This window comes from Radiomyces spectabilis (genome assembly GCF_025331425.1).
Source record: "Radiomyces spectabilis strain NRRL 2753 chromosome Unknown BYT42scaffold_1, whole genome shotgun sequence".
Taxonomy (NCBI): domain Eukaryota; kingdom Fungi; phylum Mucoromycota; class Mucoromycetes; order Mucorales; family Radiomycetaceae; genus Radiomyces; species Radiomyces spectabilis.
Window position 1 is genome coordinate 390,571 of NW_026251926.1, and position 25,664 is coordinate 416,234.

The 25,664-nt window shown below is 44.0% G+C and overlaps 10 protein-coding genes across 10 annotated transcripts; 5 read left to right on the forward strand and 5 right to left on the reverse strand.

Moving 5' to 3' along the window:
* Positions 1-287: 287 nt before the first annotated feature.
* On the forward strand, positions 288-1,436 carry BYT42DRAFT_609204 (cyclin-like protein; the record flags this gene model as incomplete). The annotated part of the gene is made up of 7 exons (XM_051571235.1): positions 288-424; positions 500-581; positions 659-787; positions 846-969; positions 1,043-1,088; positions 1,155-1,306; positions 1,393-1,436. 7 exons carry the CDS (start codon positions 288-290, stop codon positions 1,434-1,436), a joined length of 714 nt encoding a protein of 237 aa, XP_051427941.1.
* A 607-nt stretch (positions 1,437-2,043) lies between these two features.
* BYT42DRAFT_550953 (kinase-like domain-containing protein) lies at positions 2,044-6,233 on the forward strand. Its single transcript, XM_051566192.1, has 11 exons — positions 2,044-2,166; positions 2,283-2,608; positions 2,680-2,770; positions 2,851-4,071; positions 4,136-4,778; positions 4,849-5,050; positions 5,121-5,268; positions 5,344-5,450; positions 5,513-5,556; positions 5,636-6,018; positions 6,093-6,233. The coding sequence occupies exons 2-11, from the start codon at positions 2,439-2,441 to the stop codon at positions 6,102-6,104; spliced, it is 3,021 nt and encodes a 1,006-aa protein (XP_051427942.1). The 5' UTR covers positions 2,044-2,166; positions 2,283-2,438; the 3' UTR covers positions 6,105-6,233.
* Positions 6,234-6,339: 106 nt separating this feature from the next.
* On the reverse strand, positions 6,340-6,949 carry BYT42DRAFT_524442 (uncharacterized protein; the record flags this gene model as incomplete). The annotated part of the gene is made up of 3 exons (XM_051565318.1): positions 6,898-6,949; positions 6,740-6,837; positions 6,340-6,679 (listed from the first exon to the last, which is right to left on the reverse strand). A coding segment is annotated over exon 3 (213 nt), but the record flags the coding sequence as incomplete, so codon positions are not given.
* Positions 6,658-6,930, reverse strand: BYT42DRAFT_609206 (mitochondrial import receptor subunit TOM7; the record flags this gene model as incomplete). Its single annotated transcript, XM_051571236.1, has 3 exons — positions 6,658-6,679; positions 6,740-6,837; positions 6,898-6,930. The coding sequence occupies 3 exons, from the start codon at positions 6,928-6,930 to the stop codon at positions 6,658-6,660; spliced, it is 153 nt and encodes a 50-aa protein (XP_051427944.1).
* A 494-nt stretch (positions 6,950-7,443) lies between the features above and the next one.
* On the reverse strand, positions 7,444-8,787 carry BYT42DRAFT_550957 (uncharacterized protein). The gene is made up of 2 exons (XM_051566193.1): positions 8,111-8,787; positions 7,444-8,041 (listed from the first exon to the last, which is right to left on the reverse strand). Exons 1-2 carry the CDS (start codon positions 8,645-8,647, stop codon positions 7,451-7,453), a joined length of 1,128 nt encoding a protein of 375 aa, XP_051427945.1. The 5' UTR covers positions 8,648-8,787; the 3' UTR covers positions 7,444-7,450.
* Positions 8,788-14,465: 5,678 nt separating this feature from the next.
* On the forward strand, positions 14,466-14,852 carry BYT42DRAFT_479218 (uncharacterized protein; the record flags this gene model as incomplete). Its single annotated transcript, XM_051563662.1, has 2 exons — positions 14,466-14,732; positions 14,805-14,852. Coding segments are annotated over 2 exons (315 nt in total), but the record flags the coding sequence as incomplete, so codon positions are not given.
* Positions 14,853-15,749: 897 nt separating this feature from the next.
* Positions 15,750-18,265, forward strand: BYT42DRAFT_524445 (uncharacterized protein). Its single transcript, XM_051565319.1, has 9 exons — positions 15,750-15,791; positions 15,875-15,962; positions 16,019-16,135; positions 16,202-16,292; positions 16,378-16,460; positions 16,527-16,656; positions 16,713-16,888; positions 16,949-17,012; positions 17,071-18,265. Exons 2-9 carry the CDS (start codon positions 15,882-15,884, stop codon positions 18,183-18,185), a joined length of 1,857 nt encoding a protein of 618 aa, XP_051427947.1. The 5' UTR covers positions 15,750-15,791; positions 15,875-15,881; the 3' UTR covers positions 18,186-18,265.
* Positions 18,266-18,774: 509 nt separating this feature from the next.
* BYT42DRAFT_550960 (RNA recognition motif 2-domain-containing protein) lies at positions 18,775-22,032 on the forward strand. The gene is made up of 10 exons (XM_051566194.1): positions 18,775-19,272; positions 19,365-19,444; positions 19,513-19,758; positions 19,841-19,981; positions 20,054-20,573; positions 20,658-20,713; positions 20,787-20,908; positions 20,977-21,018; positions 21,158-21,320; positions 21,382-22,032. The coding sequence occupies exons 1-10, from the start codon at positions 18,876-18,878 to the stop codon at positions 21,556-21,558; spliced, it is 1,944 nt and encodes a 647-aa protein (XP_051427948.1). The 5' UTR covers positions 18,775-18,875; the 3' UTR covers positions 21,559-22,032.
* Positions 22,033-24,087, reverse strand: BYT42DRAFT_506931 (uncharacterized protein). Its single transcript, XM_051565105.1, has 2 exons — positions 23,511-24,087; positions 22,033-23,424 (listed from the first exon to the last, which is right to left on the reverse strand). The coding sequence occupies exons 1-2, from the start codon at positions 23,947-23,949 to the stop codon at positions 22,214-22,216; spliced, it is 1,650 nt and encodes a 549-aa protein (XP_051427949.1). The 5' UTR covers positions 23,950-24,087; the 3' UTR covers positions 22,033-22,213.
* A 105-nt stretch (positions 24,088-24,192) lies between these two features.
* Positions 24,193-25,486, reverse strand: BYT42DRAFT_550963 (eukaryotic translation initiation factor 3 subunit J). The gene is made up of 5 exons (XM_051566195.1): positions 25,411-25,486; positions 25,116-25,339; positions 24,918-25,038; positions 24,743-24,843; positions 24,193-24,658 (listed from the first exon to the last, which is right to left on the reverse strand). The coding sequence occupies exons 1-5, from the start codon at positions 25,421-25,423 to the stop codon at positions 24,404-24,406; spliced, it is 714 nt and encodes a 237-aa protein (XP_051427950.1). The 5' UTR covers positions 25,424-25,486; the 3' UTR covers positions 24,193-24,403.
* Between the last annotated feature and the right edge of the window lie 178 nt (positions 25,487-25,664).

The window sequence follows — 25,664 nt, forward strand, 5'->3', positions numbered from 1 at the left end:
CAATCTTCGCACTGGTATAAACAAGCCGACAAGGGAACACAAAAAGGAAAGGACACCAAAAAAAGAAAGAAAAAAAAAAAGCGGGTCTGAAGCCCAAGTTTTCCTACCTGCGCGAGCGAATCTCTTCCGTGACGTTAATGAACCAGGTATTTGATTGCTTTATCTTGTCCATGCAGTAGGATTGCAAGGGAATGAAAAAAGAACACTGCCCAATCACACCTGTATCAGCTCGAAAATAAGCAGACTAGCTGCTTGACCATGCGCTTGTTATTAATGTCACTTATCACATGCAGTGGATTTTCACCAGAGAAGAACTTGCACGAACGCCCTCCATCGCTGTTGACGGTTGGTCGGTCACGCAGGAACAACGGATGCGCTTGAGAGGCTCGGCGATGATCCAATCGTCCGGTTCCAGGCTAGCGCTGTAAGTGATGCGATCTTCATTGTTGACGAGACCGTGCAAGCTCGATCTGCGTCCGTTTATCACTAAAAAATTCAGATCCCAAGTAACAGTGGCTACCGCAGCAGTCTATTTCCATCGATTTTATACGAGGCGATCATTTCAGGATTATGATTTCGAAGTAGGTTCTCATCACAGCGACGACGGGACACCGTTTTTTTCCAAGCGATACTGATCGTGAATATACTTAATCAATAGTACGTTGCAGCTGCATGTATCTACCTTGCCGGTAAAGTAGAAGATTCAAGAGCGAAATTGCACGATATCATCCAGGTATGCGCCCATCATAATTACGGACGCGAAAATCATGTTGCCGAGAAGATCAAGGTAGTCAGTGGGATCGGTGATAGTACCCTCAATTCGCTAAAGACTCATCGTATACTAGATTTCGCAGCAATGGCGAGAAGCGATTATCTATTATGAGCAATTTCTCATCGAGACTCTGTGTTTTGATCTTACCGTCAATCACCCGCATCAGCTTGTTTTAGAGTTTGGAGAGGAGATTCAAGGTAGGTCGGCGATTGGATTTTTCCGAGGGGCCGAAAGGAAAAGAGCATTGGCTCAATCGTGGAAATGCGATAGCATCAGAACGTGTCGTGGCCGCTGCTTGGGCTTTTGCAAATGACAGGTAAATCCATCCGATCCCATCGACAGGAAATGTCACCTTCATTGACCTGTTCGCCACATCCAAAAGCATGCGCGTCCCTGTATGCCTAATGTATCATCCACAAATGGTGGCGGCCGCCTGTATGCTTCTCGGTTTTCGCGTCATGCGTGAAGATTTCCCGTTAGATCCAGATACCATTTGGGGACAAACACTTGACAAGGAACCAAAATTATTACAAGGTAAGCTAAAATAAACCAAGGTACACCATCAGTAAGGGAAAACAAGAAAGAGAAGCTAGAGCAAAATGTTGCAGAAATTGTTACAGAGATTACCAACGTTTATACCCTGTCACCACGAAGTGAATCATAATTTTTACCATTGGCATCTATCCATCCCGCACATAATGTACATCTTTCTGCAAAAGGATTCCATTGAACTTTTTCTCTACAACACATCGACACACATATCGTCCTCGTCGCCTCCAAGCTACAGTAACAATTGATCAGCATCACCATCTTCTTTGCGAAAGAGAAAAATTATATCATAAGTAAATTCCTTCTTTTTCTCCTGCCAACTCTTCCTCCAGCACTATTGTTCATGTTTGTTTCCATGTCCTGTATCGTATTGTACTTTATATTATTTTTGAAGGCTCTTTTTTGACATTCTTGTTAGTGAAGCTTCGATACCGTTGAATGAATAAAATGCATCACCCCAAATAAAAAGAGCCAAAGACATTGTTTCTCAGTTTTCTGCATTTTTTGTGAAAAAGTGCCGTAAACCCTCAAGGCTGAACGTCTCAGTTCTTCTCCAACATATGCATCACAAGTCAGGGCAAGGGGTTGATCGGAGATGATGTGATGAGGGACATGGATTTATATGATTTTGCACGACATTAGTTTTTAAAATGACTGCAAGAGCGTTCATTGGCCAAGTCAAAATTTCATAGTCACGACCGATATGGATGCTTGTGCATCCCATCGGCTCAAAAGAGACACACCCACATACTCACGTCTTTTCCCAAGTCATCTGTTGCTAGTCATCTGTTGAAGCGTGATTGACTGGGAAAAAAAGGCAACCAAAATTTCTGGAGCTTGCAGAGGTCAGTGGTGCGATTGGACTTAGGAAAAGAAAAAGAGCCCTTCCAAGGAAACATGTCGATGCGATGAACCTGGGGCATAACAGCAGAGCGACTAAATAACCATTGTGCCATTCTAGTCATTTAGGCTCGTTTCTTCACCATTCACTCTTTACATCTCTATAATTTTGACTTTGGTCTTATGGTGATTGCCCCAAGACGGTACACCAACTAGGACGCACCATTGATTACACGCCTATTTCTTTTGATTTTTTGGCCCCTTTTTCTCAAGCAGCATGTCCAACGCCTTATTGCTACGTCTATTCACGTCAGAGTTTTTCAACTCTTGGATCGCTGTGTCGTACCTATTTCGATACCCCGATAATGTAGGCATCCAGCATTATCTTTGCAGCGAATTAGAGAAATTCCCAGCCTCTGAAATCGAATTCTTCTTGCCCCAACTCATGTTAGTACCGTTGAAATCGAGAGAGAAAACAAAAATCATGCAAATCAGTAACCGAGTTACCGTCCACTTAGACATTTGTTGATCACTCGACCCACCGAATCGGTAGCCCTGGAATGCTTTTTGGTGGAAATGTGCGAAAAATCAACGCACATGGCAATCATGGTAATGAAGCTGTGCAGCTCTTGATTTTTTTCATTATTCAAATAGATTACTCAATCATACTGGACGCTTTTTTTTTCCAGAGTCTGTGGTACCTGCAAGCGTATTTATCGGATCTATCGAGCAATCCAGTCAGTCCTTCGTTCGATCTTTGCAAACGGCTCCTCAACAAGTGTCAAGCCATTGTGTTCTCTGACGGCAGTCCCGAGGCGTCGGGAATCATTGATCCTGTGGCGGCGGCCAATGTGGGGTTACCGGCACAAAAAGTACGTGAAAATGCCATGCCGGCTCTTGTCGGCATTGGAGCTATGCTGGCCGGGATTGGACAACCGATCATGACCAAGCCAGCAGGACGCATCGCGATAGCGCAAGGTCGACGCAATCGTCCTTTGAGTATCACTTCTTCCAATGACCCTATTCTTGCTCGACGGAATACGTTACCTGGAGCGACACCCGCAGAGGATCGTGATATTCGGCCGATCGTGCATTTGGAATCGTCTGGAAAAGATTCGTATTATTCCGACTCCCATTCCATAGGATCCTTGTCACCGACCCAGTCTTCATTTCCATCCCACTTTGACGTCCCTTTACCTTTTCAATCGGCGTCTCAACCAGAATTGCCCATCATCAAACGACGTTCTTCGCAATTCATGACGTTCAACAGTTCACCTTCGCTGGAAGATTTACATCGCGGAAAAGCGTTTTCCGTAGGACGATACCTGAAAAACGCCCATCAAAAATTGAACCAGAAAATGCGACCTACCGCGCGGTTGCCTAGCAAAGCATTATCTGTTTTTGATCCGAAATTAACAGCGTTGGGCCAATCGTCTGTGCCTACGAATTTCGCTCCTTTATCGCCGGCCATGTCGCACTGTTCCACGTCGTCAGAAGATTATATCCTGGACGCGCGACGCCACGGAGCACGAATATCCACGTCTTTCGATTCCAACGACAGCGGCTTAAAATCTGACGTCCAAGACGCGGATTCAGATCTGTCCGATGAGGATTATTCGGCGCTCTCGAAATTAAGCGTCGACCACCGAAAACTGTTGCTTCGATCCAATTATTTTCGTTCCGAAATGCAGTTTCTTTTGGCCCTGGTGGATATTGCTACGCGGCTTGTGATTGTGCCCAAGGCGGCAAGAATGAGCGCACTTCACGCCGAACTCACCTTGCTGAACCATAATCTGCCGGCCGAAATATGTATTCCTTTATGGTGTCCTGCTACCGCCGAAAAACCGTACCATCATCGTGTAGTGCGTATCAGCCCGTCAGATGCCGTGGTGTTAAATTCAGCTGAAAGAGTAAGTGGGTGATTCTCATAGTGATTAAAGTATGGTTTTGCTTATTCTATCAATTGCTACGTAGGCTCCCTACCTTTTGATGATTGAAGTGTTGGATGATGAATTGAGCTTTGAAGATGATTACTCGTCCGCCCTGTACCGCATGCGACGAATGATGAAACGCGAAAAGAAAAAGAGCAGCAGCAAACCCGCTTCGGCACGTACATCTCTCACACTACCTTTGGGCATCACTGCGCATTCGTCTCCACTTGCAGAACAATCCCCCTCAGAAGAATCCTCTAGTGAAGACAAGCAAGCAGCACAAGAAACGGATGCAGCGCCTGTGTCCGATGAGACTGAGGCAACCTCTCCCGGTTTGTTGGAAGTAACAAAGACGAGCGGAGACGCGGTGGAGCAACGTCGGGTCTCACGATCGGCTGATGAATACGCGGAACGCATGAGAACTGCGGCGGTGATGTTGGCCCAGTTACAGCAGAGTTGTACCAATGCATCGACCATCAGCTCGGCTAAATCAAAACAAGAAACGGAACAGATTCGTCAACGGATTATCAAGGAGATGATTGCGCTGGAGGAACAACGCATGACCAAGATGAAAACGGAGGGTGTCAGTAGCGGTGTCGGTGGAGGAGGAGGCGAAGGAGCTGGAGGCGACCTGATTGAAGATGAACAACACGTAGCATGGGTCGTCAACAAGGAAGATCCCAGCGGTAATTATTGCATTCCCATTCGAGACGGATAATTGATGTGATGTTGACTCGCATTTTTTTCTGTTCTTAGCGGCCGTGTTTTCCGAGGATTGGGAAACAAAGAAAGCCAGAATTCGTGCATCCTCACCATATGGCCATCTCCCGAACTGGCGTTTATTATCAGTGATTGTGAAAAACGGAGCCGATCTGCGGCAAGAGCAGTTTGCTATTCAGCTGATACGTGAAATGCAGCGGATATGGGAAGATACGGGAGTGGATGTATGGGTGAAATAGTAAGTTTCAACAAACCCCTTTATTATGGAAGGTGATTTTGGGCTAATCAGGCGACGCCTATCCCATTAGTTTCCGTGTTCTGGTGACTTCGGATAATTCAGGGTTGATTGAAACGCTGCGAAACACCATCTCGATCCATTCGATCAAGAAGGATGCTTACACTCGGCATTGGAATCAAAAAGGCATCGTGTTCACTTTACGGGATTATTTTGAAAGGGTAAACCCACTTGAATGCAAGCGTCACTCGCTTACGAAACCAAACTGTTAATCTATCACTCCTTGCCCATTGTAGACGTATGGCAATCCAGAATCGGACGAATTTTTGAAAGCGCAGGATGCATTTATGAGAAGTCTGGCGGGATATTCTATTGCTTGTTACATATTACAGATCAAGGACCGGTAAGCACTGAATTAAAATCGTTACGACGACATATGTCTTATGATGATGGAATTGTTGTTAGGCATAACGGTAACTTGTTAGTCGACAATATGGGTCACCTTATCCGTAAGTTAAAAAAATCAAACAATTGGCCAATACAATGCAAAGCAGCCACTGATGATAATGAATGGGTTAATGGATGTAGACATTGATTTTGGATTTATGCTGTCGAATTCGCCGGGATCGGTTGGGTTTGAAATGGCTGCGTTCAAGTTGCCTCAGGAATACATTGACCTTTTGGGAGGCATCTATGGCGAAAAATTTGCAGAGTATAAAGCGCTGATGAAGGCGGCGTTTCTGGCGGTAAGGAAACACAGCGAAAACATCCTACTACTGGTGGAAATGATGTGCCGCGACTCCAAGTTGCCATGTTTCCAAAATGGCGATCAAACCGTCCAACAACTACGTGATCGATTCCAACTCCACTTAACCGAACCGCAAGCGGAAGAATTTGTAGACAAACTGATCATGAGCAGCTGTTGCAATGTATTTACTCGACTTTACGATACTTATCAATATTATTCACAGGTAGGCTACAAGAAAAAATGGAGGACTGATATGAAATCGGGAATGGATATTAACAAACTCCCTTTTTTTTGCAGGGAATCCTGTAAACACCAATTCCATCATGCTTATATCATCCTATAACTCAATACCATTAGATAAACCTTCTCTTTTAATGTGTTACAAGTCGCAACCCATTTATCATTGTCGACTTGAGTAAATAAATTATAAAAAAAGACGTCATTTCTTTTTGGGGTTTTTGGGTTTCGAAGGATACAGCAAAATGCAAAAATGCAACGCATGAATGGGATAATGGAGTAAGGCGTACCGCACTACCAATGCATACCGATTATACGATTTCTCCATAACACGCTTGACTGATATAATAACCCCCGCAAGTTTGAGCAATGTCTATTCCCCAGCATATTGTCTCCCCGCACAACCGAAGAAGCTGTCCGCACATCTGACACAAATAAAAAGGGTACCAATATCCCCAGACATGACTGTACGGTTTTCAGGTCGATAGCAGTGCTGCATTTCATTCGAAAGTGAGTGAGCATAGTTTAGCCGACAATTGAAACAAAGGTTGATTCGATATTGAGAATAAAAAAATACAAGAAGCGAATGTTCATTGATTAACGTCTATACAAAGTGGAACATTGTTTAGGCAAGAGGGCTGATAAGCCTAAGGGTCAAATGGTAAGTATAATATCACTCAATCAGACAGACATTCATTGAAGCTTACTTCAACAAAGAGGGCTTGGGATTGCTGCGAGTCATGCCGAGGTAAATGACGAAAGGAATGAATCCCCAGTGAATGACGGTCTTGGAGATATCGACAACCTAAAATGGAATAATCATAAATATTGTATGTGTTGGTACCCTATTATCTACAAAGAGTACCTTCATAATAGATTCCTTTGTAGAGTCGTTCATATTTGTTATTCTTTGGCAGACAAACCTGTAATGTATAGTGCGATTTTTGTTTTTCTCCAAACTCACCCCAACCGTGACTCGATAATTTAACCGTCCTACTTTGGCAAGATCTAAAATGGGATGCAGTGATCCCTGGAAATCGCCAGTTTGGAGAGAGAGAGACAAAAAAAAAAAAAAGGGAAAATCGAACCTGATTGTATCGATATTGTGATATTGTCAATGAACATATGCAGGTTCATCATCTGTAATGAAAAGAAGCCCTGTTAACTAATTAAAGGCTTCATTTGCGTTAGTGCGACATTCGCAGGCAAATAAAGGATGTTTATCCGTGAAATGCTATAATCTCTAGTTCCTTGCTTTTATTTTTGGCAAGATTTTTTGGCTAGATTCTATTGGATTCGTACTGAATCTTGGTGAAGCTATTTAAATTATTACTGTATTTACAAAGAGGATGAACTCCACGAAAGTTAACGGTTTTCTTTTTTTTTTTTTTTTTTTTTTTTTTTTTGTGTGCATAAAATTACTTTTTCGTATTGCGTACGAGTTCGCTTGCCGACGCTAAGAGGTCAATGGCTGATCTGGTGCGAGGAAGCTGTTGGGGAGGTGCTTCAGCTGAAGCCGGAGGTTCCAGTAGGCTGTGCTGATCCTCAGAGTCGGTGGAATGGAGAGTCAAACCAGCCAGACGAGCTTCTGGGCGCTGAGCATGCGAGACTTCAAAAGAGGAGGTCGGCAGTTGACTGCTCGAATGACGGCGCGGTACATAGTATGGATGCTCGAAAGAAGTGCTGGCGCGCCGTGGCGTCAACCGTTTCGAGCTCACTGATAAATGTTGTGAATGCGATGGACGATGCCACGGTTCCGGAATAGGCAATTGATGATGTAAAGGATCGGATGAAAGCGGTGGCAACGAGTCGGCATAGTGATCCGCGGGTCTGCCGTGGCGACTGTCAATGCGACCATCACTTGAATGATGGCGATGATGATGATGGTGATAAGACGGACGCGATACATTGTCAAGAGCCATGGATTGATTGGTTGTCTCGCTTTTGGCTGAAGAAGCCGCCGCCGCTTTACTTCGATTGACTTTGGCTCGCCGGTTTTGGAACCATACCTGATCCATAAGCAATAAACTTATCAATACAAGTGTTATAACAACAGATGAAGATTGCATTTTACTTGCCTGAACTTCACGTTTGGTCATTCCCAATTCTTCGGCTAATTGTTCTCTGATTTCGGAACTTGGGGTATCAGTTTGCTCGAAAATGTCCATTAATCGATTGTATTGATGCGGCAAAATGCGTTTGCGCTTGGCCTTGGCCAAAGCCGAGACGACAATGCTACCGTCGTTGGTTTGATGAACTCCTGTTTTTGGATGATTCCACATATCGGGAGGCTCGACGGCGGTGGTCAGTTCAATGTGTGGTGTTCGCAAACCCCCACCCTTGTCCAGACCGGGAATGGCTAACATTGCACCTGGCGAGGACGCGACGCTGGACAATGGTGAGGATCGCAAAGAAAAGTAGTCGCGGCCTGAGTTGAAAGCTTGGTATTGGTCACCTTGGGTCCATGGCGGGGTAGGACCGGCATTCACAGAAGGTACTTTGATGCAAAGAGGATCTACCGGCTCCGTGTTCAATAAAGCAGAAATCGCCAATGACCGTCGTCTATTGGGAATGTCGTGGTTGTCTTGATGACGAATTCCATCCGGAGAGTTCATCACTTTTTCTTGACAGTTTTCCGTTTTCCTTTTGTATACAATGAATTAAATCAGAAAAAGATAAAAAATGATGCGCCAGATGCAACGCAAGAAAAGAGGACCAAAGAAAAAAAAAAGAATGTGAAAAGTTTTCTTTCAGCGACTATCATGCAAAATAGAAAAAAGAAATCGTTCTTAACCCCCCGTCATTAAACAAAACAAAAAGAAAAAAAAAAGATTAAAGACATATGAAACTTAATCTCAATTTTGAACAAGTTGTTCTTTTTCACACGGATGAATCAAAGGGTTCAAGGGTCCTCTTTGTATCGGCATGACCTTCCGGTCTTTGGTGCGCCAAAAAGTTGAACCTATTCTGCCATTGAATAGTATTTGTTACGGTGATGAGAAAATGGTCTTGGTCGTCACGATAGAGTAGTACGGTTACTGTTTATTTGAAGTGGAGGCACGGCTTCGGTAGCACTATTTTTATCGACCAACAAGTGTGGTATCTTTGGACTGTGACAATCATAAACATATTTGGGAAAATGGACATGCCTGGAAGACTCTCCTTAGACCTTTCCATTGTTCTCTCTATTGAAACAAGTCCCACTGTGTGTCATTATCATACAGATTGATCCAAATCACCATGCACATTTTTTCCAAAGCTCGTCTATATGATATTCTAAAAATGTTCGATAGACCTTTCCTCGTTATCAGAAACGTCGGATCTTGGACAAGTATGAGCACCCTGACGCAGACCGTAATTTGTTGATCTGTCAGCCAAGTTTCTGAATAGATTTATTCAAGACGATCCCCAATTAGGTGTCCGACTGAAGAGAAAAAAAAACCCTCTTCACGTCTGGCTATTTATACAATGAAGACGATAGGTTTGATGCCTCTATACTCCGGCTATTTATACAAAATACACAATCTATAGAAGGAGACTATGGATTTGATGCCTCTTTCGTCTTGAGAGAATAAACTTTTATACTCAACGCGTGGGGTTATGTATTGATATAAAAATAACACAATCACACTACGTACAGTGCTTTCAAAGTTTCGTATCACTTTGGATTGAATGAATATCTGGTCAAAGCAGGTAGAGTGTTTCAAAAATAAGAATTATTGTCCCACACAGCAGAACTATCCAGTGAGAGCGTCGCTCCCAAGAAAGAGAATCGTCTGAAAGAAAGGGAGTCATAAGTAAGTATCGTGTGCTGTCTGCATAAAAACCGAAAATAGTACACTTATCTTTCCCAGTACGTCGAGTATGAAGGGTAAACAGTTTTTGGGACCATATCAATGAAATCGTTAAAGGAAAAAAGGTTAGAATAGAGACACAGAACTTGAATAAGATAATATATCTGCGGCACGCAACTTGAATTATTCAACTCTTTGCAGACGTCGCTTCCGCAAGAGAACCCAAGTCAGAGAGCCTGATTGACAAAAGCCAAAATGACTGCATTGGTTGGTATCAAGGACGTTCGCCCAGAAGGACTACTAGCCGCAAGCATCCTGAATGTTGAAGCGGTGGGATAGAAAGGAAGGAAAAGAAAAGGCTTTTTTTTTTTGGTGTGTATATCGGAGAAATGTATTCTGCAACTGGTCGGCCATCTCGTCATGTCTTCCAAAACACGGGAGCGGTGTCACGTGAACGATATTCCTTCTTCTTTACCTCTCACGCCTTTATCGTACTTCCAAATGCCAAAAAGAAAAGAAACAAGCGAACTTACATCATCAAGAGAATAAAGCATGTATTTTCATTTACCAAATTGGCGTTTCGGCGAAGTGAGTAGTCAGCTCTTCATGAGTACTTTCTGTACTTTATGAGACATTTTTAGTAACGAGTTATGCATATTCGCGTGACAAAAGCGAGAGAGAGAGAGAGAGAGAGAGAGTGGCGGGGGGGGAAGGAAGAGAGAGGGGTACATATCGCGTTTTTAAACATGGGAAATTTACGAGGAACAAAACAGTGAAGGGATACATATATACGAAGGTTAGTTTCATGCCTCAGAGGGTGATGTATTGAGATTGAAAAAGCAGGCCATGTACGTTGTAATCAATAGCGCGAAGCCTCGCCTCGTGACTTGTTGGTGGACTTGTCGATCTTTGAGTACACTTGAGAGATGGGCACAGGACAGGCAATCTGAATAAGACACTACAGCAGGCTCCATGCTGTGGCAATGACTCCAGAAGCTGTGGCTTACTTTTGCAAGCGTGTCCAAGTTTTTCAATGTGGCAAATGTGTGTAGATAAGTGAGGGATGGCGCCATGACCAGGGACACATTTCTGTCAGCATGTGGAATTGATGCTGTTCTTTGCGCACCATGAAAAACGATATTTGAAAGCCATTGATTATAAACGCAATACCGCCAGCGAGAGGAGCCTGATCAATCGCCCTTTTGCAGGCGGCACCAAGCCGAACCACATCCAGGCACACAGAGTGCTTAGTTGTTGAATCATTGCCAACTTTGACCTCGCCAAAGCCAATAGAGTGGCCAAGATCGTGCTGTACAAGCGTGGATATTATAGCATCAGGCCGGATATCAGTTTCTACATCAGACTTGTTGGCCCATCGTAGAGCAACATTACGATCTTGATCAGCAATGATCTCGGATAGCAACGCCTCATAGTATGTTGACTTGCAGCTCCACTTCGCCAATTTTGTTCTGATCGAGCAGTCGATTGCGGAGCAACTTTGTCAGCCTATCAAAAAATTGCTTATAATTGCTAGTCCTTCCACTAAGTTGGCCTTGCAGCCCTGCATACTCGCCGCAAGGCTCAGGAGATCCCCTTGGGCATCGCGGATCGAGATGCTTCTGCTGTCGATGGCGCAAATTATTCTGAGGATGGACACGTAGTCGCTGTCACTCAGCGTGTTATCCGTAGTGTCCGTGTTCATCCAGTGCTCGACCATGTGATTGCATAACGAATGAAGCGTATCAAGCCCGAAAACGCGAGTCCTCAAAGAGCTATGATAGTTATCGGCCAAGAAGAGAATGCCCGACACCGAAAGAACCTCTTGCATATCTGTTTCTAACTGAAGCAGGTGCTGCGTTGCTCGTGACTCTCATTGGTACTCACGTAAGAGTTCGACAATGTTTCCAGGCGACTCTCTTTCCTTCCAGACGACTCTCTTTCTTGCGGGCGACACTCTCATATGGAATAGTCCTACGGTCTGGGACAATATTACTTGTCATGAAATACTCTACTTGCTTTGAGCAAATATTCATTCAATCCAATGAAAGCGATACGAAACTTTGGAAGCGCTGTAGTGTGATTGTGTTAGTTTTATATCAATACAAAACCCCACGTGTTCAGTGTAAAAATTTAATTCTATCAAGACGGAAGAGGCATCAAATCCATAGCCTCCTTCTATAGATTGTGTATTTTGTATAAATAGCCGGATGAAGGGCCTTTTTCTCTTCACTCGGACAACTGATTGGGATCGCCTTGTATAAATCAATTATCTTGAGCTCCTGTGAGAATCATGAAAATCGCCTGCTATATCCAGCGAGAACCTTGAAAATATGGAAGGAACCACTGTAAAGCAATTTCTTTCCAAATAACCTTCACCATGAGTTGATCGTACTTTATATTTGGAGTACTCTGATGCAGTCTAGAGTCGGGCTCCAAGAGAAATACAGCATAGTCAATAAAAAAACGCTATATACAGTAATCAGGCGCTGCTAATCCTTTTTAACAGGCATTTGATGATAACGATGGGCAGTGCGTAATTTATGAACTTGCTCTGGTCACTGATAGAGCTGCTGAAGATGAATTGGTATGAAGAACTTTTCTTGTGCTACTTATATTTTGTAACTGTAAATATTAAGCATATCGATGAAGACGAGTTGCCTGAAATCCCGGAGTCAATAGACTGGAAGAAGACGATTATGAAGATGATGAAGAAGAAACCATTGACGAACAGAAAGATCAGGAAAGAACTGCCGCCAAAGGGAATCAACGGTCTCATCAAGATACTGACAAAGCGTTTGCTGTTTTCCTCAGAATTGGGAACGAGACAAATCGATAATTCAAGGATGACTGGCGGGACGAGAAGAGCTTATCTAAGAGAATGTCAGCGCAGTGCTCCAAGTGACGAACAGTCTAGGACTTTAACATGAAAGCGATCAACAGTCGACAAAAATGACCGATTGTATTTGGTCCATGTTGCCAACATGATATTGAGGCCGCGGGGTATCCATCTTTTGCGCGTGAGATATCGCCAATCTCGAGACCGTCGCAGATACGTTGGAACTGGGCGCAGTCGCATTATACGAGATGTTTGATTTGAGGGATGCTCAGCTGCTTTTTTACGACGAAGACAATGTACTCTAATCGTATCTATTGATCAAAATTCACAAAGGAATAGAGTACTTTTGGCCGTTGACCGATCGACCAGTAAGCTGTGATTGGGTGTTGAACAGCATTAATGCAGCATATACGACTATGATCCTTTCACCACACAGTTCAGGGGGAACTACATACCGCTGCCAGTACGGTACGATTGACGTGGCTGCTAATTTTAGGGGATTACGGGTTCATTGTCGAGTGCCTGCGGCATTGTCATTTCTTTGTGGAATCTGCACAAAAGTATACACAGCTATGAGTATTCGTACATGGGTCGGTGTATATGTCAATGAAGATACTACGCACCAGTTCCAGGAAGCTATATCATGACTATACACACAGAGGCGTGCTTCACACCGATATGTCGACGTATCTCCAGAAACGATGTGAGATGGAAAGTAGTCGACCCATACGAGGCTTCCAGAAGCAAAAGAAGTTCATCCACCAAATCCATGTGGCAATGGTTGGAGCGCGATCTCCTGAAACGAGCCATCAGCAAAAGAAACAGTCGACCGATTTCGCGCCAATATTGCGGTATGAGCAGAAATAGGTTGGATGATTAAGGTTGTCAATAATTGAATTTCGCCTATTTATAGTTGTTTCGCGAAGAAGCAGATCAACGTACTTGCCAGACATCAAAGCTGGCTGATTGCATCCAAAACATCCGCCAGGTAACTTAAAATACTATCCTCCATTGGTAAGTTCCTCCAGGACTCCGGTAATATTCCTGGCTATGTAGACTTACAGAGTTGTTTTCATTTTTATAGGCGGATGCTTTCTTTGTTAAGCTGTCGGCGCTTGCTCAAAGCAAAAAGGGTAAGCGCCTCGAGCGAGCCCCGCTGGCAAAGGAGTATGTGGATGCCGAAACGCCTGTCAGGTTTGCTGTTTCCGATCAACCGCTGATAGCCCAATTGTTCAAAGCGATAAGACGAACAACACGTCAAATCCCACAGATAGCAAATTTTGAGACATGGGACCTTAATATCCTGATCTTATCTATCAGAAAGACGATTCCACACTCCGAAGACCTTTCACTGGATCAACTCCATCGAATGACGGTACTCCTAGCTATGGCCACAATCCGATTTCGACCGCCTTCGATATCAAGATATTATTATCTACCATCATGTGGTATTTCCTTGGCGTTCTTGGAAAATGCTCTAGACCAGCCATTCTCTACGCTTCCCGAGTATGTCTGGGCATACAAGTGCGACGCCAATACACCTGCAGATAGCATTGAGACTATCACCTTGGCGAAGTATATTCTCAATGATTTCAATGCAATTGTATGAAGCCTCAGCCATTGTCCCTCACCAACGAACGCACCCCTTTCTGCGAATCCGTTATGCCAGTGTTTAAGTATTTCAGCGCTGCAACTGGTTTGCGCTCGTTTATTTGGTACGATTCTGTTTGCGCAAATTTCCTGTCATGCAAATAACTCACACCATACTGCTGCAGGTGCAAAACCGCGTCGGCATCATGCAAGAGTCAAGAAGATGTGTTGATCCTTCTCGAGTGCACAAGTGCGTACTTAGAATCAGATATGATAGAGTTTCCCAACGCGTCCTTAACGACATTCAAACGACGTCAAGTGTTGGCCATCCAGGCTATTGACAATAAAATCACTCTGTTGGAATCCAAGTTTGACGGCAAAGTATTCACGTGCGTTGAGATCCGATCGGCACTGGTGCCAACTGACTGGGCAGGTCGTTTTCAGTGGATCAGAGTCTTTGAACTGCTAATTAAGTTGAAGGTAAATGAGGCACATGGAATATCACATCACTGTACAAAAATATCTCACCACAGAACCACTATTGTATTTTAGAAAATGTGCCTCGAACAGAATCATGTCACTGAAACTTTGTTGAAAGAAAAATATGATATTTTAGCATCAACGAAGAAGCTCCGGTCAAGCAACTGTGCTCCTCCCGCTTCTCCTCATGCTAATCCACCCTTGTACATAAATTCCATTCACAACATCCAATTATTCTCTATCATTGATAAAAGGCAGAATTGATGGCCGTGTCATCATTCTGTAATATGTTTATCTGATTAATCGCTGTCTTTGGCAAAGCCCAAAAGTCCATACGCTTGGATTATGCTGTCAAACACAATAAAAAAGCAAATCAATGTTCTACAAGAATGACTCAACGGTTGCTCAATGTCATGTTAAAATTCACTGATACTGTGCTTGTGCTGCTTGTAAATGGAAATGTATGTTAGCATGCAAAGGCGTCAAAAATACGACGCTTGATGCTATCTCTTCTTTCATATCCGTTGGACCTAATATTGCTCGTACAGTATTCACAGTTGGAAAGACAATGGTGACAAGTATATCCGCAAGGTTTGCCACATGCCATCGAAATTTCCCTTTTACAGTATTTCTTTGCAAGGGAGTCTACAAAATCCGACAAAATATATTTGGATCTTGGTAATGTTGAACGACCCAACCGATGGAAGCGAAGACAGGGCGCGCAGTTGTAATTTTGCGTTGGGTCATTGATGGCTGCCGAGAAGAATTTGGCCACCTTCTTTGTTATATTTCATCATTGAGGCGTTTTTGAACTTTTTCCAACCAATTGCTTAGGATTCCCTGATTGGTCTGATTGATCTTGCTGTATTGTTCACCTTACCTTGCTCTGTGATCTCACGACCATATAATCGTCGTAATCAATTATAGAGGCAAGTCAATAGTTTTTCTTCACCAACAGCCATGTCTAATAAATGATGTCCTGACTCGCCAAGAGCATTTGGCATCATAAATGAAGCTCGCGTGGTGCCAAATTTCGAATGGGCTCAATCCGAGAAATACCTGTATTTTTCAAAGACCGACGACCATGAGTAAAATTTGAGGTTGACAGGAACGACAGGGAACGAAATAGCTTATTAGTTTACCCTTTGTATGAATCGTATACACGCTGCTGCACGATGGCCGTCCATTCGACCCATGCAGCAATACTCGCGCCGTTCATTTGCTGTCGAGGTTAGTGAAAATAGCACCTACTGTTCCGTCCATAGCCTCACCACGCAAATTTCCAGACTCGAAACCGACTTTCACAACGATTTGTGCCTTTGACAAAAGATAAAGCATTGCTGTCCACCGCTGACGCCGCCTCGAGCCACACTCTATTGTTAAAAGCCGGTTTCCTGAGACAGGTGAGCCTAAAGTGACCTACGCGATGGGATGAAATTTGTTACTAACTCGGTCATCGATCGATGCAGTCCTCTTCCGGTATTTACTCACTGTTGCCCCTGGGATTACGAGTGATTGAAAAGATAAGCCGCATCATTGACGAAGAAATGCAAGCCATCGGTAAGTCGACGGAACAGGACGACCCAACTGGGCCGATACCATACCGAAAAAGAGCGGAAGAAAATCTCATCTGGACGATATGTAGGCGGTCAAAAATTAGCCCTTCCATTACTTTTGTCTTCGGAAAGCTGGAAAACAACAGGTCGATGGGATACCTCCAAAGGCGAAGTAAGTCAATCATTTCTTCAAATGGTTGTTTGCTTGGGACACTGGTATTAAATGATGAAAGCTTAGTTTTTCCGATTACAAGATCGTAAAGAAACCGATCTTCTTCTAGCGCCCACGCATGAGGAAGAAATTACTCGTCTCGTTGCAGGAGAATTGAAATCATTCAAACAATTGCCCATTCGATTATATCAAATCGGTAAGCAGAAAGGTGGTTGTTATGATACCACAATGGTTAACCGCGAATTGTGCTAGGCCGAAAATACCGTGATGAGCTTCGTCCTCGAGCTGGACTTTTAAGAGGAAGAGAGTTCATCATGAAAGATCTTTATTCATTTGATGTCTCGGTGGAAGACGCTTACGCAACCTACGATCAGCTCGCTGGAGCTTACAGGAAGATTTTTGATCGTGTCGGTGTTCCGTTCTTGGTGGTGAGTGATGAATATCGTTGGTTGCTGGACGTATACATGATCTGACCCCGGTTGCAATAGGCGGAAGCGGACAGTGGTAACATTGGCGGGTCAAAATCTCACGAATACCATCTTCTCTCGCCAGGTACCGATGTGGCATCTAAAAAAAATGATACGCTTTTCCTAATAGCTGAACTCTGTAGTGGGTGAAGATACTTTGTTGACGTGTTCTCATTGTGGTTACACGGCCAACCAGGAACTGGCGGTTGGAAAGCTTCCAGGTCCTACTCCTTCGATCACAAATGAAAATAGCTCCGTAACCGAAAAGCACACCAACGGCACCATGCGCTCTGCGGTCTTGGATGCTTTAAACATCACGGCAGACAAACAATCGGCACTGCAATTATCTTACTTCAAGTATGACGATGCTGCGTCTGGGGCTCGTATAGCTGCAGTGATGACGCTCAAGGGACGGGACGTGAATATACTCAAAGTGCAAGCCGCGCTAAGTCAATATCTCAAAGCGGGAAAACTGGTGGAAGAAACCGCCTCTATCGATTTGCAACCTTTGTCTGAACAAAAGGTGAATGCTGGAATCGCAGAGGACAATGCATCGGTGCATGTGTTTTTGGACGATGCTGTCGCTCCCTCGTTTCCGATAGAACCGTCTTCGTCGGCTAACATGGTGCTTCATTCACCGAGTCATTTTCGGTTAGCAGAAGCTGGTGATCAATGTGCTGTGTGCGACCATGACGGCCATCATCTCGACAGCGTGAAAGCCATCGAAGTCGGTCACACCTTTTATTTGGGAACCAAGTATTCTGATCCTTTGAAATGTCAAGTTCGATCCCCGAATAATGCCAAATCCTTGATTCCTGTCGAAATGGGATGTTACGGTATCGGTGTGTCACGCCTTGTCGCTTCGGTGGCGCAAATATGTCATGACGATCGCGGCGTGGTGTGGCCAAAGAGTCTTGCTCCTTACCGTGTCTGTATTCTTGCCACCGATGATCGCAATGAGGCGTTCCAGACCATCGCCAACAAGATATACGACGGATTAGAGATGATCGTTGATCCTGCGAGCCGTCCTGTCCAGAGTTTGTTCGGGGATGATATTGTGATTGATGATCGTAAGGGCGGTTTTGGCAGCAAGATGAAGGATGCTGAACTTATTGGGTATCCCTGGATTATCGTGATTGGCCAAAAAGCATTGAGCGAAGGCATCGTGGAGATCCATGAACGCATTCAAGGCCAACCCAACCGAAAAACGCACGTGCCCCTGGATACTGTAGAAAATTGGCTAGTAGAGCATTTGTAACATAGAAAATCATCATCATCACCTACAATATACATTATTATACGATATACGGTTTACAAAGGCAACAGTGGAGGGTTCAGCGTCTTTGATGAACAAGAGTCGATCAAATTGTTGACTACACACAAACCTGTCAATCCAATGCAGTTGAGATACGAATTTTCCAAAAAGGGCAAATGCGTCCCAGATTTCTTTTAGGTTGCCAATTAAGGCAATCCCCTTGTCACGGATTGTTCTTCGAACCCAGCTCCCGGACACTGGCTGGTACCTTTGACGTGCCACTGTTGCTTTCTGCTTTATTATTATGCAAGTGCTATACAATTGCCCATGCATGGATTGTTGCAGTTTTATTATTATGGATAGTGAAAAAAAAGCCTCAACGTCAAAAGTTCATGATGAATGCTTCCATCGTCGTGAATCAAAAAAAAAAAAAAGGTTGATTTGAGGCTTTTCGAGACTACTTGAAGATTTCCACTTTGCTTCGATGTAATTGAGGAACTTGTAAAAATAAAATAAAAAAAATTCAAAAAAGGGAATTCATATAAATACAGCTTGCCGTCAATTAAATTTTTGTCCTTTCCTTTTCCGTTACCCTTCTTTTGCTTTTTTTCTACTGCTTTCCAACAGTTACGGTTCGACGTTTCCTTGACTTATTGCCTTTGCAGTCGTTCCTTCCGCGATCATCCAACCATTATGTGGTCCTCTGGAAGAAGAAATTTTACTTGTTTTATCGACGAATCTGCCACCACCGCTGTACCGAGCTCGTCCACGGTCATGGCTGCGGCGCCTAGGCCTGCTATCGGTTCTTGCTCGACCAGACTGAGCCAGCAACCTGTGGCCATCGGTCACCCATTGATAGATCGTACAAATCGTGCACCTGAAATCGATCCATCGATCTGGGGTGGACCTTTGCATGCTCCTTGGGATCCTCCCGATAAGAAACGAGCCGTTCTACAGCCTAGAGAACAAGAAAAAATCAAAGCACGCTTTGATCCGTTCGAACGTTCTCCACTATTACTGGAACGATTGCCCAAATTGAAGGACCCGGCATCCACGCATATGACTACTCCTAGCGCCAGCGTCTTGCTTGGTAAGTAGACTGACCACTAACACAGTTTAAGCACACCTTGACTGCCCGATTCCAACGATCTGTCAACTTTTTTTCCCTTTTCTTTTTTATAGGCCCCCAAGTTACGCGCCATGTAGGCATCACCAATATCGGTCGCGATATGGATACTCGTTTACTCATAAAAGTCGTCGAGGCAAGTTTGCCTGTTAACCATCGGTGATCATATATGGCATTAGCTTATCTTTTTTTTTTTTTTAATAGCAAGCTGGCGATGTCAAGATTATCTATCCAGATTTTCTTCATTCCTCGGGAATGCTTATCATCTCTTACTATGACCTCCGTCATGCCGCGGAATGTTGCAGCAAGCTGTATTCGACCAACGTCAAGACGACTTACTTGGCCGACGTCCAACTGTCCCACATGGTCAATGTGGTCACGGAAACTTCAGACTGCATTTTGATGACACTCTGTGGCGCACGCGAACGACTGGGAATCTTTGATTACATAGTAATAAAAATTTTCAAGTGCCACAACGTCAAATGGCTCAGGACTGATGAACTTTTTTTTTTTTTTTTTTTTTTTTTCGCAGGGTCTTTTGCAAAACTTTGGTGCTGTTCGCCATTCGACGGAGATCAAGACCACCGACACCACCAAGGTTATCCTGGTTTCGTTTTACGATGAACGGGCAATCGAATACGTGCAAACGTATCTTCACGACAAAGTATTTCAGGTAATTGACCTTTTGGCACATCGATTTCATCCACTGTTTTGAACAGCAAACTAAAGAATTGGCTCATTGTAGGATATCCGTTTCCAAGTGAGTCAGCATGTCAACAAACCGGAATCGCGGAGTTGGCTTGCAGTCGACGACGTAGCCAGTTCTGGTACGCATTGGCCAAGCCATACGGATCATGCCGATCTGCAAAAAGTGTCGCTGGTTCCGCGGGCTGTACGACCGACCACTTCGCCGTTGTCGTTATCCCCTACGTCTCATGGCTTCCCCGCAATTGGTGCAGTAGGTACTAGTACCTCTGCTTTGATGGCTAATCATCCTTTCTCGTCGGGATCCCGGTCCCAAAGCCTGTTTGCCCACGATCCATTTGCTCCATCTCGTCCCACCCTGTTCTCCGAAGTGGCTGCTCAAGCCGCAGCAGCCCCGAGCCCGAGTTCGTCATTCTCTACCAGCAAACGACTTTCAAAGGACAGCGACATGATGAGCATGACATCCGAGATGAGCATGGATATATCGGATTGCAATGAATCGGTCGCAACTGATACCGAACGTTTGGATAACACATTTGACATTGATCGCGTGATACAGGGTAATGTGTAACATGAACTACTGTTTATGCAAGGAAAAAAATCGAACTGACTCTTTTTTTTTGATGGACTTTTTGTCACCGCAGGCAAAGATAAGCGCACCACTTTTATGATCCGGAATATTCCCAACAAGTACACCCAGGTAAGTGACGGGATTCCTATTACCGTTGGGCACATTGGTGGTTGATTTCATTTTTTAATCCCATTTTGTGTAGCAAATGTTGATTGAATGCATCAATGCGACCCACAAGGGCACCTACGATTTTCTTTATTTGCGCATTGATTTCAAAAATCGGTGTAACGTTGGCTATGCCTTTATCAATTTCATAGATGTCCAGTTAAGTCACCGAGTGCCAAACATGGTGTCATGTACACGTGTGTTTATTTAAACCTTTTTGTCATTAGATCTGTTGTCTCTTTTGCTCGCGAACGGGTGGGAAAAAGATGGTAAGTTGAACTATAAAAAGGAAATTCGAGGATCTTGAAATCTACGATATTCACATGATGAGGGATTTTTCCATCCCCGCCTCTTTTTCCGCTTTTCCTTCTCTCCTCATCCCCCCAAATCTGTTTTCTGTCCTGATAGGAACCGTTTCAACTCGGAAAAGCGATGTGCTCTATCCTATGCCAACATTCAAGGAAAAGAAGCCTTGATTGAAAAATTCAAAAACTCGAATGTGATGGAAGAAGATGAAAGTTACCGACCAAAGATCTTTTGCTCCTCGGGACCCCATAAAGGAGAAGAACGAGTAAGTTCTTTTGAATACCATAATGGATCCATTGTTACTCACCTTTTTTAATATCACGTAGCCTTTTCCTTCGCCCACAGTGCCGTTCGAATTACGTCGCCACCGCCAACAAATGCGTCAACGACGTGAAGTCGCTTCTCAGCACCATCATCATCCAAGTCACCAACCAGAGCAACAGCAGCGTTCAGCTCACCGTACACCAACTGCCTCGTCCTCTTCTTTGCTCGACTACTATTGAAAGCGAATTGAATCATGCAAATCAAACGAGAGAGAATATGGCCGTCTTGGTTTTTTGCTTGACATTGACATTGTATGCTCAGTTATTATTTTTTTTTTCTCTTCTCATCGTGAAATCATTCCCCGTTTTATCTTGTTCATGTTTCGCTTGATTTCACCAACGTGTACGTCTTTTTCCGGATTTTCAAAAACTGACTTGGATTCATCAAGTGGTTAAAAATCTATCCCATCTTTTTCAATGGTCATCTATGAGTCAATTATTTCTCATGTTCACACCTTATTTTATCTCTTTCTCTTTTTTTTTCCATATGATAGTATGCTTTTTTATCTTTCTTTCTTTCATTTCCCTTCTTTTTTAAGCTCTCCCTTTATCTTTTTCCCCTCCCCTGTCCCTCCCCCCAAATCCCCCCCCCCTTTTTTTTTTATTCTTATCAATGGTATTCAAGATAAATGCAAAAATAAAAAGGAAATGCCATGAAATGATATCATAAGATGGCTGCGATTGGGGTATCCGTGAGGGCTACTTGTTTAATATGTATAGAAGCAATATATGTAGTATAATGTCAGGATATATCGTGATAAGACGAAACACACAGAAAAGAACGAAAAATACGAGAGGATGCAAATGAGGTTACAGACGAATAAAAAAAAACGGATTAATGTTTTGCATGGGGAGAACAAAGGACTCTGCCTTTGACTAGGGAACGGTAGGCGGGATGAATGACAGCAAATGGTGGTGAAATACAGAATTCAATGGTACCGGAGGTTTGATCATCAATGTCAATCATGGATTCTGGATCGAATTGTTGTATTCCTTCACGAATGTCTGCTGCGGTGATATCGACTTCCTGGCTTTTAATTGCGAAACCTAATGCAAGTGCCTGTTCCACAAGCACCTGGACCTTGGCACCGTAATGCTTCCGTATGACCGGTTCGGATTTATCATGCTGGTAAATAAAGGGATACGCTTTTACTAATCCGCCGTAGAGATATTTCCAATTGTTCTGGACGGCGTTGTGCAGCAACTTGTGAACGTCATTGTCGCTGGTACTGTGTGCCACCACGACCAAAGCCATTTCTTGCCGTAATCGAATGGAGAAGGCTGGATCGTGGGTTTCGAACCATGACTGTAATTGATTGTACGCATCGACTACTTGGAGGCCCGGAAACACATTGGAATTCAAATTCTGAACCAATACATCCATCATAAATTTTTCCGTCAGCATTTTGATCCGTGGCGGCGATAACTGATTGCCGTCAGGGCCGGCTACGGCAAGACGATCAATAGCGTCGTGAAGATTCAACCAAAAGGTTTGCAACGCTTTCGGTGTGACATTGGGATCGGCGTGTTCGAGTAATTGACCGGCAAGTTCACTGATGAGATTTTGAAGTTGGTGAAGTTTGTCGACAATGGAGTCCAAATCATCATGAGTAGCCCGCATGGAACGAATATGGTCCGTGTAATTCTTTTGCAAGATTTTCATATCCTGGGTCCTCTTTTCCGTTTTCTCGCGTGTCTTTTCCAATCGTTCCGTTAGCGATTTGATATCTTCCTGATACTGTTTTTTCTCCAATCGATATGCTTCCAAATGCTGCCGTTGCCGTGACAGGCGAGCTTTAAGTGCTGCGATGGAAGTCCCTTCTGGCCGCATCGGCTGTTGCTGTTGCTGTGACTGATCTTGTGGTTGTTGCTGGTGCTGTTGTTGATGTTCCTGGGAGGTGTACTGGGATGCCCGATAATCGTATGTGGAACCTGCGTTGCTTCGAAGGGACGGATTTCTGTGAAGGGAGGCTGCGCTGGAAGAAGTTTGGAGGTAAGTAGAAGAGACGAAGGTTTGTTTGATTGAAGATTGACGGGAAAGGGAGCCTGAAAAATATAAAGGAAAGTGCACACGGTTAGTCGATGGGATAGATTGGTTGGCGTTGAAAGGAGAGAAGGGTGATTTGATTTACCTGCGGAGGAGCCGTGTTGGGGCGGCACGGGAGGCAGAATAGTGGACTGTTTCAGTGATTCATGACGCTTGGGTGTCTGTCTTCCATTTGCCACCGCCGGTTCCTGAGTCGTGTCGGCTTCAGAGATCATTGTGTGAGAACAGATACTGCTGTCCCGTGTTTGTGGACGAGACAGCGTGGTATCCAACAACGTATCTTCTGGTTGCGAGGCAAGCGACATGGTGGAAAAAGAAAGACTGAGTGGTGGGTCTGGCGAAGTTAGCAGCGAAGGGTTGATGGACTTCTTTTTGGACTTTTTTTGGAATAATCTTGACAACCGTTCCATTGATTTCTTTTTCTTGTGGCTGTTATTCGCATTGGTGTCTACATCAGGTTGCAACCATTCAGGCGAATGGTCGGATGGCGGGAGAGCGGATGGCGCACCTTCAGAACGCAGCATGGGGAAAAAAGGAAGAAGTGCAGCTTAGGAAGGTACGGTGAAGAGGAATACAACAGGTAAAGCAGAAAAGAAAGAGAAAAAAAAAGGACAGGTGGGGAGATAGGATTCAAGCTTATTCGAAACAAAAGAGGAGTGATGATAGGCTTTTTTTTTTTTTTTTTTTTTTTCATTCCCCTTACGAGAATTAGGAAAAATGCTGTTTGAAAGTCAGAGGATCCAATGCCAAGTAATCTGTCACCTAGTGCGAAAAAAAAAAAGTTATTTTTATATGCCAGTACTAAACGAGTGACGCGTCTGTATGCAGGCCCAATGATGTAGTCCACATGAGCATATGTTTAAATGAAAAAAAAAAGATGCATGTCAAAGAGAGAATATATTTTTGAAGATAAAAAAAAATGAAGCAGGAAAATTGGTAAGGGAGTCTTTTGATGAAGCACACACACGCGTCAGCCAATTACATAAAATCATCAAAATCGTCATATGCATTGTATGTTTCCATATCGTCGCGAGCGGCCGGCTTGCCAGCACCTACCAAAGAAGGTTTATCTTTACCCTTCTTCTTGGACTTTTGCGCTTCCTTGGCTTGACGCTGCTTGTCGTTGGCCATGGCCGACAACGAAGAAGACACCTTGCGGACGTCCATATCCTTCATGGGGGCACACAAATCACGCGCCAATTGATCCACAAAGTTGGCGTAGTTCATAGATTTCTACAACACATCAGACCGCCCCATGTTAATCATCCATCTTTTTTATGTAGCCAATAACCGGATCATTGGAAAACTCGTGCTTACCGAATGAGCAACGATGATCTCCGCCAAACGTTTGTGATACGCTTCAAATTCGACACGCGTCTTGGGCTTCCATTCCTCAATCGGCTTTTGCTTGTCATCATCTTCTAAAACCACAAAGAAACGTTCAGTGAAACCAATTATCACCAACATGATGCGGTTGATAAAAGAGACTTACTGACAGCCACGCCAGCAAAGAGATCAGTAGCGCTATTCAGATCAGCTTCCAATTCGAGATTGCGTAGACGTTGTTTACGTTCAAACGCGTCCTCTTCGGTTTCTTCTTCCAAAGCCTTGGCCTATAATACAATCCGAATCCAAAACCATCAGTCCTAGTGCCAAGCGACCGTGAGTGTGACTGCCTCGCAACGCTTACCATAGCAGCCTTCTTCTCTTCCAACTCCTTCCTCTTGGCTTCTTCGGCGGCCTTCTTTTCAGCAATCTTTTGAGCCAAAGGCACCTTTTTCTTTACAACGGGAGCAGCCGGCTTTTTTTCTTCCTCATCGGAATCCTCCCAGGAATCCTTGACATCATCTTCCACATCCTCGTCGTCCCATTTTTGCTTCTTAGGAATCGCGATCTCGAAATCCTGTTCTTCTTCTGATAAAAATACATTGTGTCAGAAAACAAATATACTCTATTGGTTCCCAGGAAACGTGTTGATTTGTTACCCCAATCACTCATAATGCGCGGAATACACTCGATTAAAGAAAATAAAACACAGAAAAAAAAATCGCTTACGGCTGCACCCAACTTCTTGACTCAAAAATTTTTCGGTGCCGGAGCTGACATCAGCAGACCCGGTCGTTTCCCGGTTGGCGGAAATTGGCTGCGACCCAAATTTGGACAACGGTAAATCAAAAAGCTTCAAGAAGACAAGGCCAAAAAAAAAAAAAAAAAAAAAAAAATAAAGCTGATCACGCCA